General features: G+C 49.1%; 1 protein-coding gene across 1 annotated transcript; it reads left to right on the forward strand.

Moving 5' to 3' along the window:
* Positions 1-31: 31 nt before the first annotated feature.
* LOC104167291 (cytochrome P450 4B1-like) lies at positions 32-12,757 on the forward strand. The gene is made up of 12 exons (XM_009707513.1): positions 32-211; positions 4,148-4,292; positions 4,953-4,997; positions 5,538-5,665; positions 8,055-8,179; positions 8,297-8,448; positions 9,039-9,145; positions 9,642-9,832; positions 10,351-10,484; positions 11,154-11,218; positions 11,752-11,834; positions 12,589-12,757. The coding sequence occupies exons 1-12, from the start codon at positions 32-34 to the stop codon at positions 12,755-12,757; spliced, it is 1,524 nt and encodes a 507-aa protein (XP_009705815.1).
* Positions 12,758-12,983: the final 226 nt, after the last annotated feature.

The following is a 12,983-nucleotide window of genomic DNA, read 5'->3' on the forward strand; positions in this document are numbered from 1 at the left end:
GCCGGTCGCTGTCTTCGCCGGTGGATGGGAGATGAAGCTCTCCTGGCTGGGCGTGGATGTCTCCCGGGTGTTGCATTTGGCTGCTGTCTTCTGCCTGACCTGCGTGCTGCTGAAGGCCATCCCGCTGTACCACCGCCGGCGGGAGCTGCTCAGGGCGCTGGCCGACTTCCCCGGCCACCCGACCCACTGGCTCTTCGGCCACGTCCGTGAGGTAGGGCGAGAGCCGGGGCTGCACTGCCGGGGGGGAATGGTGCTGCTGGGACTTGCTCCTGTGGTCCAGGAGAATTGCTTCTCCTAGTCCCCGAGGTGAGGGAAAGGTGGGCATCCTTTTTTCTCAGCTGTGCAAACTGCTTTCTCTGCTTGTGATGCCCAGAGAACAGCACATGCAGGCTGCTGCAAAATGCACGGTGGAAATAGGTGGTAGCTGGCTTGCAGGTCAAGAAAATATAATGTGGCGTGGGCAAGGTCATCCCGGGGTGTAGCCCAGCATTGGTGCTAGAGGCAGCAGAACTGTGCTGCTCTGTCCTGGGACAGACTCTGCTGTCACCTCTCTGCTCCTGTGACAGTCAGGGCACGGTCGCTGTGGCTGTCCCTGTGGTGCTGAGCAGATGCACGCTGCTCCCAGCATCTGGAAGCACCTTCTCTCCCTTGCCAGCTTGCACTGACTTTACAGCCATGTGAGCCAGACAGGGCATTGATCATTGTAAGTCATGTTTAAGCCACAAAACACATCCAGCTGTAGCATCCGGCACAGGGGTCATAGATCTTTTTAAGGTTGCATTAAAGCCATGACTAACTAAACCCACGTACAAGCAAGCCTTGTTCTGGGCACTCGTGGCGTGGATGACTATTCCCCAAGGTATGCACCTGCCTGCACATGTTGGCATGGCTGGCTGCCTTGGCAAACAGATTTGCACCACTGATTGGCAGCTTTGTGAGGAGTAACTGAACTGCCTGATGACAAAGGCTTTTCCATACATGCTAAAGGCTGCTTCAATTCACCCTGACCTCTCCTGGGCTCTGCTGATGCCCTGCTCTGGCCAAATCTGTGGCCCATTAAATAACTGGCATCCTGAAAAGTAGCTGAGAAATCTGGAGGGGACTTCCTAGGACTTGTCCCTATGCTGTGGCAGCCCCAGTTTTGCTGCACTGGTTGGGACAGGCAGTCTTTTGGCAATGTAAGCACGAAGATGGGCCAGTTCAGGGCTTTGTTGCGCTGCCAGTTAGACTTTAAAACTGCAATTAAATAAACTACGTTCACTTGTTTGTCAGTTGTGACTATCCTGGAATGGGATTTAACAGTTTGTGCCAATCACTGACTCCCATCATGACTAGGTTGTTCACGGCTCAGCTTTCACCTTGGACAGTATTTTTTGAAGAATTCGTGTTTTGCAGATTTAATCATTTGCTGATTAAATACTGCTGAATTCTTCATAGCCCAACAGTTCATTCAGCCAGTGAGGGAACTGGCAATGCTTTGGGCACATGCTGAATACAAAGCTTACACGCACCTCGGAGGAGGACCTGAGAGCTGTATTCAGGGAGAGCAATGGCATTTCTTACTCTGTTGATTTAAAATGATTAATTGCCAGTTTTAATTCAGGTCGGTTTAGTATCTCAAATATATTTGTCATGCTTTGGGTGGATCTCCTGGAAATACATCACTTTGTTTTAAAGCATTCTTAGGTATTAGTCTCTGCTTATCCAAATCACTCGGTAGAAATTATATTAAAATACGGGGAGAGGTTGTGTAGAGCTGTTCAGTCTCACTGCAGCAGCACAACTTAGTTAAAATCCAGAGTGCCAGCCCCGAGCTGGCCAAACCAACTTCCCATGGCCACGGTTGGAGGGAAGCAGAGGAGAGCAGGGTCGCTGCTCCACGGGCGTAGAGGGCTGTCGGTCCCTCAGCAGCCCTTTGCCTGCATCTGCCCTGTGCGGGCGGCTGGTGGAGGGGAGCCAGCCTGGCTCTGACTGAGGACAGAGCAGCTTCATACTCAGATTTCTGCTGCTGTATTTTCTGTTTCATTTGCTATTGATGCGTAGTCATTAAAAGCACCTCTTCCCAGGTGCTTTTAGTGTTGGATCCATTTCAAAACTTGCATTTCAGCATGAGATCAGGCTATTATCTTTCTTCCTTATACCCGAGCAGGGGTTATACTGTGCCTTTCAAGCCCCCAAGGGAGGAAGAAGTAAGAAGTGATGGTCTTTCATGCAGAGCCCGGTAGCCGGAGTGCTGGTTAAGAAGCAGGAGCTTCCTGTTCCTGTTCCTCTGCAGCCCGCAGGACTTTACACTCTCTGCCCCGGGAGTGCTTGGCACAGCAGGTAGAGGTTATTCACCTTGGGGGTGACCCCCTCCTCTCAGATAAACCCATCCCACCCTCTGCCAGCACAGGCATAGTTCTTGATAACACAAACCGAGGCCAGTGCTCCAAAATCAAGGTTGAATGCAAAGGCTTCTGGCATCAGGGCTTCTACCAGTGAGGCTTGCTCAGCATCTCCCAATTATGCTTTCTGTAATTTTGTGATGGGAGGAAGCACAAACAGCCATATCAAAAGGACTTTCACATGGTCAAGTATCATGCTGCTAAAGGCACAGTGCCAAGCCCCGCATCTGCTGGCGTTGCCAAAGGGATGGGTACTGAGGAGAGCTGCCTCCTTTTACCCCAAAACTTGATCCCTGCAACCAGAGAAATTGGTAGTTCTCTTTACTAAGTCCGAAATCTTGAACTTGAGCAAGAGAAGTTGAAGAATAACTTTCTGTCGTAAATGATAACTGGATGTAGTTCATCATTCTGCTGAATGTGGGAGACACAGGGGATGTGCTGCAGGGACCATGCCGGCTCACTAGGAAGGGGACTCAGCCGTGGAGCACAGAGCCTGGATGTGCCCCGACACAGCCTGTGTAGTCCCCAGCAGACTCCCCACGGCTCCTGAGCATTGTCTCCAAGCCAAGCCTGACATGGGTTATTATTTGAGTACAAACCATCTCCCAGGTTGAGAAACACTAGCCAAACTAAAAGCTGAACTGAAGTAACTCAGCACCAAAGCAATTGAGCAAATATTCACTTGACTCAGTCAATAGGGTGTCTTGGTGGCTGATTTCTGCACCAGTAGGCAGATGTAATGAAACTTCAAGCTTCAAGTCAAAGCAGCAGCAGCTATGTCAGCCCTAACTCATCAAAATCCTTCCCCCTGCATATTGTGGCAAAGTGGTTTCTGTTCAAAGAAAAGAGAAATCTTACATGGTTTTGTCTCTGTGATCTTTTTTCTCTGCCTGTGATTTTGGATCTTTCCACAGATCTTTCTGCTTGTTCTTTGGCTGTTGCCTGTTTAATATACAACAATACTGGTTGTAAAAGCAATAAAACAGTGATCACTTTTGAAGAGTGAACCTGCCAGTGCTGCCAATGCAAACAGTGGCGCTCATATTACTCCTCAGAATGCAGCTTCCAAGGACTGGAGATGAACCTTTCTGGGAGCACCAGCTCTTCATCGCCTATTAAATTAAATTCCTGGAAATCAATGAAACCTCAATCTAACATTATTAACCAACGTCCTCTCCTCTGTACACTCCTTTGGTGACTTTGGATTTATTCTGTTGAATTTTACCTGGACACTGGCCTTCTCCACCTAAATGGCTGGAGGAAGCTGTGGCTTACGTTTCCCGGTCAGGAGGCATCGCTGCACCGGGGCAGATGCAGCAGTGATGCCATCGGCTGCCGTAAAAGTGCTGCTGTATTTTCTCATGACCTCAGGGTGCTAATTGCTCAGCCATGTGCCAGTGAGAACATGTTTGTGCACCACAGAATGCAGATGCTGTGTGAGGCAAATCTGAGTCTTCTTTGGAGTGTCCATGGAAAAAGAGCAGATGACGTACGTGCACTGATAGGCAGCACCACTGTCCCTAAGGCTGTTCTCCGTGGTTAGGGTCAAGTGATAAGGAAGAATTATTTTATATGAAGTATAAAAGTAACAAACATCTCTACTTTGCATGCTCTGCAAACCCAGAGGGACAACACCTTGTTTTGCTGTTATTTGGTTTCGTGATGCAGAAAGACCTTGGGCTTTTTAAGATAGTGTATTGGGAGATTATTTATTTTTTATCTGAATCTATGTATTCTTTCTCTTTTTACTTCTCCACAATTAGTTTCTCACGGAGGAAGAGGTGCTGGACAAGGTGGAGATCTGGGCACAGAAGTACCTATACGCTCACCCTCTCTGGTTCGGGAGTTTCTCAGCATTCCTGGTTGTCACCGATCCCGACTATGCCAAGGCTCTGTTGGCCAGAGCAGGTGAGGAGATGATGCCTTCAGCTGTGGAGCAACAACCACAGCCTGCAGATTTCCCATACCAGACTAAAAATTCAGAGCAAGGCAGGGTTTCACAGAGAGGTTACCTTGCAGAAATCATCTAAAGGCATGGAAAGATACCCCTCTGTCATGCCGTGTCCTGGGTGCTTCAGGCACAGGGCTGGGGGGCTGACCGGGGCTCCTCCAAATCAATTGCTGGCAAATCAAACTTCCTCAAGTGCTCTGTGAAAAGTTATCTTCTTGGTGCCTGACCCCAGCAAGTTGAAGATATCTGGGAGATTTTTTCTCAGCTCAAAGCCCTGTCTCCTACTGCAGAGAAGTATCTTTAGTGCATCAAGAGAGAAAGGTGTTAAACAGTGCTGTGTGGGAGGGTTAATCATTTATCACGCAGCACAGACTTTGGACTACCAGTATTCTTTTTTTTTCTGGTCTGGGCATCTACTTTTATGCATGTTTCTTGCAGCTAGGCCAGACAGTGTTTTGCTGTGAAATACTGGTGAATTCTGCAGGGATGCCACCGATTCTGCTTCATACCCAAACAAAAGTGAGAGCCCAGAGGAAGCTTTCAGGTGCAAACCAGTGGGTTGATGCTACTGAAACATTTACTATTTTATTTTCTCTTTCTTGGTGATTTTTTTACAGATCCCAAGGATAACATCAGCTATAAACACCTTGTCCCATGGATCGGTATGTATTCCCAGGGCTTTGCCTACTAGGAATGATTCTGAAGTTAGTCAATAACATGCTAGAAATAAACAGATTGTGCTTGTTCCTTGATGCAGTTATAGCTAAAAGCTTTCTGATATTGTTACACTTATTGAAAAAGGTGCTAAATAATGCTATTTTTTGTGATTGAGGAAAGAAAGTTCAGACATAGTCATATGTACAAATGAGAACCACTTACATGTCCATAGGTAGCAAAGGGTGGTGATGAGAGAAACTGAGTTTCAGGGGAGAATCAGTGAAAAATGCATCTGCTGATCTGAACTTCTCAGCTCCAGCAGTGTTGGTGTTTCTTTTTGGACACAGCACTGGGTCGTTTCAGTGAGCAGGGCTCTGCTCAGCCCTGGGAACCCTGGAGCTGATGGCAACATTTGGAAATACTCTCTCATAGCAGCTCAGACAGCAGATTTAATCATGCTCCTTGCAGACGGAGGCTGTGTCCATGGGCAGGTGAAAGCAGCCTGCCTGTGCCCAGCAAAACATGCCTTGCCTGTGTTTCCCCAGGGAACGGGTTGCTGATCTTACATGGGCCAAAATGGCACCAACATCGAAAACTCCTGACTCCGGGATTTCATTATGACGTCTTGAAACCGTACGTGGCCCTGATGGCAGAGTCTACTAACGTGATGCTGGTAGGACTCATATCTGATGCTCCTCTCTCTGCCCTGTTTTCTTTTCCCTGATCCTGACTGGTTAGTAGGTGAATGCTGGAGCAGAGTCTTCTTGCAGTGCCCTTACTCACAACCTGCTAATTGTAAGGACAGGCTGTGTCCTGGCGGTCAAGCTTTCTTAGTCACCACAAATCCCTGCCTGTGAGTTGGAAGGAATGAGCAGGTTGAGTCTCCTTGCAGGGACTATGTCTCTGGTACTGCTTTGGGCTCTGTGGCTAAGATTTGAGAATTAATGTTACTGTGTTGTGGTTTAATCCCAGCCGGCAACTAAGCCCCACACAGCTGCTCCCTCACTCCCCGCAAGTGTGATGAGGGAGAGAATCGGAAGGGTAAAAGTGAGAAAACTCGTGGGTTGAGATAAAGACAGTTTAATAGGTAAAGAAAAAGCTGCACATTCAAGCAAAGCAAAGCAAACCAAGGAATTCATTCACCACTCCCCATGGGCAGGCGTGTGTTCAGCCATCCCCAGGAAAGCAGGGCTCCATCACGCGTAACCGTTACTTGGGAAGACAAATGCCATCACTCCAAACGTCCTTCCTTTCCTTCTTCCTCCAGCTTTATGTGCTGAGCATGACATCATATGGTAGGGAATATCCCTTTGGTCAGTTGGGCTCAGCTGTCCCAGCTGTGTCCCCTCCCAACTCCTTGTGCACCCCCAGCCCACTCACTGGTGGGGTGGGGTGACAGGCAGAAAACGCCTTGACTCTGTGTAAACCCTGCTCAGCAGCATCTAAAACATCTCTGTGTTATCAACGCTGTTGCCAGCACAAATCCAAAACACAGCCGCATACCAGCTACTGGGAAGAAAATTAACTCTACCCCAGCCAAAACCAGCACATACTGCCATCTCCAAACTATGCATAATCTCAATCCCAACTGCAGCTTCTTATAAGGTGTTTTGGTAAATGAAGAATTGAAGTAAATAAAGCTTCATAATAAATCCTGAAAATATAAAGGTTGGAGCAGAGCTATACTGTGACTTAAGGTTAAAGGGTATAATTTGCTGTTGACGTACTCACGACTGGATTGCAATCCCTGCCTTGCCTAATACCCAGTGAAACTGCACTGCTCTTCCATCCATCGGTGCTGGGCGCGATGGAAACCAGTGTGAATTACAGGTGAGGGGCACCAGGCTTTGTGCATGTGGACGGGCAGGAGTCTGGGTGCCAGATTTATTCCTTCTCCTTTGCTTTCCTCCATCCAGCCTCCCCAGCAGCTCCCCATGGATCCTGACCGTCCTTCCTCCCACTGGCCCAGGGAGCAGCCAGGAGCAGGGGGCCAGAGAGCCAGGAGAGCTTTTGCAATGCACACAAGTGCCTGGCAGTTTATAATTCCTTGCAGAGAATGCAAAGTGCCTATTGTGGAGCCCGTGCCAGCAGGTGGCAATCATTGTATGCGCTAAGGACATGAGTCTGTCCATGTAAGCCCTGTTACACAGCCTGGTTTCATGCTGTGGGAGCTCGGATGTGACTGTGCTGCTCCATCTTCTCCCTTTCTCAGCTTTTGAGTCCACTGCCACGAAGGGACAGAGGGTTCAACATCATTTCATGTCTGCTAGGCAAAAGAGACACTATTTACAGTTTCTCTAGGGATCTCCTATGGGAAGAGTTGAGCAAGAGCTGCTGTATTATATGCTGGAAAAACACAGTGACAGAGAGATCGTGGGATGGAGGAAAAACCTTGGTCAGAAGTTTGGATCTTAGGCACCAAAATCATGTGTGCTTGAGAAGAGACTCGGTGAAGCCCAATGCCAACATACGCTGCTCTTGTGCAGGAAACACACTGCACCCTAAGAAAGAGTTTGGTAACATAGAATCATAGAATCATTATGGTTGGAAGAGACCTCAAAGGTCATCAAGTCCAACCATCTACCCAATGCCACCATGCCCACTAAACCCACTAAGCCATGTCTTGAAGTGCCACGTCTCAATATTTTTTGAACACCTCCAGGGATGGTGAGTCCACCACCACCCTGGGGAGCCCATTCCAATGCTTAGTGACTCTTACAGTGAAGAAATTCTTCCTGATATCCAACCTGAACCTCATGCCCCATCACCCAGCAATGCCACCGTCCTGGGCTTCTCCAGGGTGCCCTTGCCCCAGGGTAGGGTGTACCAGGGCTCACCGCTGCCAGGATTCAAGAGTAGCAGCTGCCTGAGGCAAATCTTGTGTGAACCATACTGCTCTTGGCTTCCCTTCTCCAGGATTTTGATGGCAACTAAAAGATCTTTTTCTTTTTTCCATTTCTCAGGGATATATCCCTAGCTGAGCACTCATTTTATCAGAGGGTAACTACAGATCATGCAGAACTGTCCCTTGCCTTCTCATTTCTGTCTCCTTTGTGCCCTAGGATAAATGGGAACAGCTGATCACAGATGGGAAACCAGTGGAGCTCTTTGAACACGTCAGCTTGATGACTCTCGACAGCATCATGAAATGTGCCTTCAGTTGTCACAGCAACTGCCAGACCAACAGGTCAGTGCTGGCTGCCCTAAACCCTGGCAGAAAGTTTGCAGCTCAGAAAGGAAATGGGCAAATTGCTTGTCATGATGCTCCCAAATTTACAAACTTCCACCGTTCCCCTCTCCCCAGGAAAAACACCTACATCCAGGCTGTCTACAACCTATGCCACATGGTACACCAGCGCCTCCGCATCTTCCCCTACCACAATGACATCATTTACTGGCTCAGCCCTCACGGATTTCGGTTCAGGAAGATCTGCCAGCTCGCTCACGACCATACAGGTATTCCCTGCCTTCATCCTCTCCCAAAGCTTTCAAACAGGGTGAGTGATGGCTGACCGGAGGCAGTTGAGTGACTCCCTTGCCCATGCAGTGATCCTGCCCAGAGGCTTGGAGCTGGGATCCAACCAGAACATCAGCTTGCAGCACTGGTCTGATCTAGGCATGAAGCAAGGGGGTCTGACAGCTCCTGGGTTATTAAACAGGACTAACGGAGGAATTCCCCTCTGGGAAAGCTCCTGTTAAATGACCAGAGACTGGTGAGACAAGGGATGGGCACTGCAGGCAATACCGATGCAAGGAATGATTTTCCTTTCCAGACCAGGTGTGATTTTAATGCAGGAGGGGTGGGTAAAATAGGCTGAGGAATCTGTGGTGGACAAAGAAGTTTGTAGAAAAGGATGACAATGTGCACGGCATTTGTTGCCGTGCTGCTGATAAAGCCAAACTGCCCAGTCTACAGAAGCACATATGTCAAATGCATTGTGGACTGAGAGATGGCCATCCCCTTGGGTAAACTTTGCATTCGAGGGGCAATTTTTGCAGCTCAGCATCTCCTGTCCTTGCTGAATCTCCAACTCTTTCTTCCCCAGACAAGGTGATCCATGAGCGAAAGGAGTCCCTTAAAGATGAACGAGAATTTGAAAAGATCCAGAATAAGAGACATTTGGACTTCTTGGACATTCTACTGTGCGCCAAAGTGAGTGGCGAGGAGTGCAGCAGGGTGCAAAAGCCAGTCAGTCTTTGCAGGGATGCCACAAACCACCAGAGACGCTCAAGACTGCACAAGCCATTAAAATAAATTAGCCCAGTCTTGCCCAGTTGAGGAGGGGCCAAGGTGATCTGATTCTGCATCATGAAACGTTGGTAGTATCTGTTGGGTAATACAACATGCAAAGGGATTTCATAGTCCTGGTGGTTTAATATGGAGGGTATAGAGGGGTCCTGAATTGAGTCTAAATGGAGATTGATTTTGTTTGTACATATCCCAGGGGCATCACCATGCCCCTTTGCAGTAGCTGAAAGAATATAATGGTCCCTTCCTGGGATATTATATTTTTTATATATATATCTGGACCACTATAATATATATATATCTCATCTATATTATCTGTACTATCTCTATTGTGTTTTATATATATTGTATATAGTATTTTTATATATACGGGCCACTGAAAGTGTCTCTGGTCTGTTAGGATGAGAATGGAGCTGGACTATCTGATGAGGACCTGCGTGCCGAGGTAGACACGTTCATGTTTGAGGGCCACGATACAACGGCCAGCGGGATCTCCTGGCTCTTGTACTGCCTGGCGTCACACCCTGAGCACCAGGCACGGTGCCGGGAGGAGATCCAGGGGATTCTGGGGCACCGGGAGACGCTTCAGTGGTAAGGTTGCGCATTTCCTCAGCTGGTGACTTTTTTCCCATTGTTGCCATTTCTAAGTGAGCAATGTTTTCAAGGCTTGAAAGCTGGGGTGGTAAAAGTTGCTGCATGCACAGGAACTTCATAGAATGGAGCAGATACTGCGTCTTTCAGCTAGATCTGCCTCCCTTCTCTTCGTATTACCAGGGAAGACACAAGAAAAACGACACCAGACCAGGAGGGACATGCTGGATGCCGTGCCAAGACCTGGGCCATCACCATTACTCTTTCTCTCTCCTGTTTTCTCGCCACAGGACATTGTACTCATAGCTTTTCACCTTTCACAGTCACTTTGCACTCAAGCTTGTTCAGAGGTTGTTAAGGTTGTTCAGAGCTGTCCTGGGATCCCAGCTTGCAGCAGCCTGTGGTGGGACTTTGCAAGTCCCTCTGTATGCCCCATCAGTTGCAAGGGGGTCTGCCCATGGGACAAGGGGCAAGGGCAGGGGGGGAGTGTGGGGCTCAGCCTACCTCTGTCCCAACAGGGAGGACCTGGGCAAGATGACTTACAGCACCATGTGCATCAAGGAGAGCCTTCGCCTTTACCCACCAGTACCCGGCGTGTCCCGGCAGCTCAGCAAACCCATCACCTTCCCCGATGGACGCACTTTGCCAGAAGGTCTGTAAATCCTATTCCTATTCCTGCTTCACAAAATTGTGCTCTCGGACATCAGCCGCATCCTGGCTGTCTGCCGCAGAGCAAAGCCGACAGCCCTGCCTCTGTGACCTGCTCCTCGCTGGCACAGACGTTCGAATGGGACCGTGCAGATGGGATGGGACCATGCAGATGTTGGTATCCCTTTGATAGACCGAGATCTGAGCTGTACAGCAGCATCCCCATGACATCCTTCCTGCCACCATCGCTATAGGACAGCCGTGCCTGTGCCAAAAGCCCCTTCTCTTCCTGGCCAAGCACAAGCTCATGGTTCCCCCTTTTTGGCAAACTGCAGGCACAGGAGCACATGGACTGGTCCCATCCCAACTTGTGGCATGGGAGTTGCCCTGTGCTGCAAATTTCCTTCTCTGTTTTGTCACACAAGCGGGCAGTGTTGGTGGGGGGATGATGTGCCTACGGTACCGATGCCTTCCTCATTTCCACTCTTTGGCTGCTTACAACTAAATAAATGGAAAATGTTAAGTTTGCCCTGAAGCCAATGAGAAAACCCTCATAGGTTTCCAGTTGACAGATAAGACCATGATGATTTAGACAGACCTTTGTGTGAGCATGCTATAACCTTCCCTTTAGTTTCTTTGTCACTGAGCCTTTTTCTCCTCGATTGCTTTACAGGCAGCATCGCCGCAATAAGCATTTATCTCATTCACAGAAACCCTGCAGTATGGAAAGACCCTTTGGTGAGTTTTCTTTTGCCCTTCTAATAATTTTTCCCCTTTATCCTGTGCCTCTTCCAATGTCCCCTTCAGCTGTTAGCAGGAGAACCGAGACCCCCCTTGCTTCTGAACATCTTTGCCCACGGGAATCACGCTGAGAAGCGATCGCCTTGCGTTAGTCTCGGCCAGCTGTAGCATGGGGCTGTCAGACAGCAACATTAGGGCTGGATGCTGCCCAAACAGTAAGACAAAGTGCTCTGAAGAGCTGCTTGTATTAACAGGCAAAAAGATGATTTTTGCCTAGCCTACAGGTGGATAAATGAATCCCGGCTCCCTGCTTTTCATCTTATCTATGTCTGGTTTATCTTGGCAACACTATTGCCAGGCTCAGTGGAAAGCAAGGGAGTCTGGTGTATGAGTGTCAGTCCATCTCAAAATGAATTCTCTCTCCATTGGGGTTGTTCAGAAATTATGAGGTGTCACGTTTCTGAAGATACTGGTCAGTACTGTGTTCCTTAAATAATCACTTTTCCTTAATGTGTATTCTTCCTTTCCAGGTGTTTGACCCTTTGAGGTTTTCCCCGGAGAATGTCACTGGCAGACATTCTCACGCCTTTCTGCCTTTTTCTGCTGGAATGAGGTAAAGTGTATTGAACACTGAAGGAGATATGGGGAGAGAAAACATGCATCCCTGGAAACTGCTCAGCCCAAGAAGCGTGTGCTGCTGTTATAATTGCTGTTGGGGAAGCACTCACAGAGTGCCTTCAGAAACCTCTGCCTGAAGTCTTGGCCCTGCAGCATTAAACAGTTCACGAGCATATAACAAGCATTTGTGCCGCAGAGGGGTTCTGGTACGAGCAGGCAAAATGGGAAGGCAACATCACCAGGCCCCTCCTGGGGACAGGGAACTGGATCCCAGAGCTGTGGAGCATCCTGCTGGCACCATGCAGGGAGCCTGCAGCATCCTGGGCTCACCTCCTCTCCTCCTTTCCTTGATGCAGAAACCCCATTCTACCCCGCCACCCTTTGATTCCCCCTTCTCCCCTGCTCCCAATACTTCCCTTTGCCCTGTGCTCACCCCACCAAGGCAAACACGTTACATACCCTCCTGCTTTGAGACCTACCGCCTCAGCTCTGCTGGCCTCTCATTTGGCTTCCCCATCTCCCCTCCCTCTCCATGCTCATTGAACACACATCCAGGAGCTCCCGGTACTTCCCCGGATTCCCCCTGCTCAGTCCATGACCCTGCTTTTGCTATCCAAAGCACTGCCTGGGGTCCCCAGAGCTGCAGAGGGGAAGGATTGTGTGCTGATGTGAGAGGGCTGGGGTCTGACTGCAGAGCTTTGCTGTGCCCAGCACTGAGATGGAGTGGCTGAGATGCTGTTTTACCCCAGGAACTGCATCGGGCAGCAGTTTGCCATGAATGAGATGAAGGTGGCACTGGCCCTGACCCTGCTCCGCTTCGAGCTCTCACCTGACCCTGCGAAGCCTCCCTGCAAAATACCTCAAATCATCCTTCGCTCCAAGAATGGGATTCACTTGTATCTAAAGAAAATCCGCTGATGCTGGAAAACATCCTGCCTTTGCCAGGGGAGGGACCAAGCAGACGACTAGACAATGTTTCTCCAGGGCAAAAGTTGCAGGGCAGGATTTGGGGATCAGGATTCCTGATTTCTGCTGAAAGCCCTTTTGGCCTGGGCCCAGGTAGTCTGGATGGCATTGCATAGACCCATCGCCATCTGCTCCGCAAGTACCAATCTCGGAGCAGCCGGGCATGGCCATACCTCTT

Source organism: Cariama cristata, unplaced genomic scaffold (genome assembly GCF_000690535.1).
Source record: "Cariama cristata isolate BGI_N322 unplaced genomic scaffold, ASM69053v1 scaffold14679, whole genome shotgun sequence".
Taxonomy (NCBI): Eukaryota; Metazoa; Chordata; class Aves; order Cariamiformes; family Cariamidae; genus Cariama; species Cariama cristata.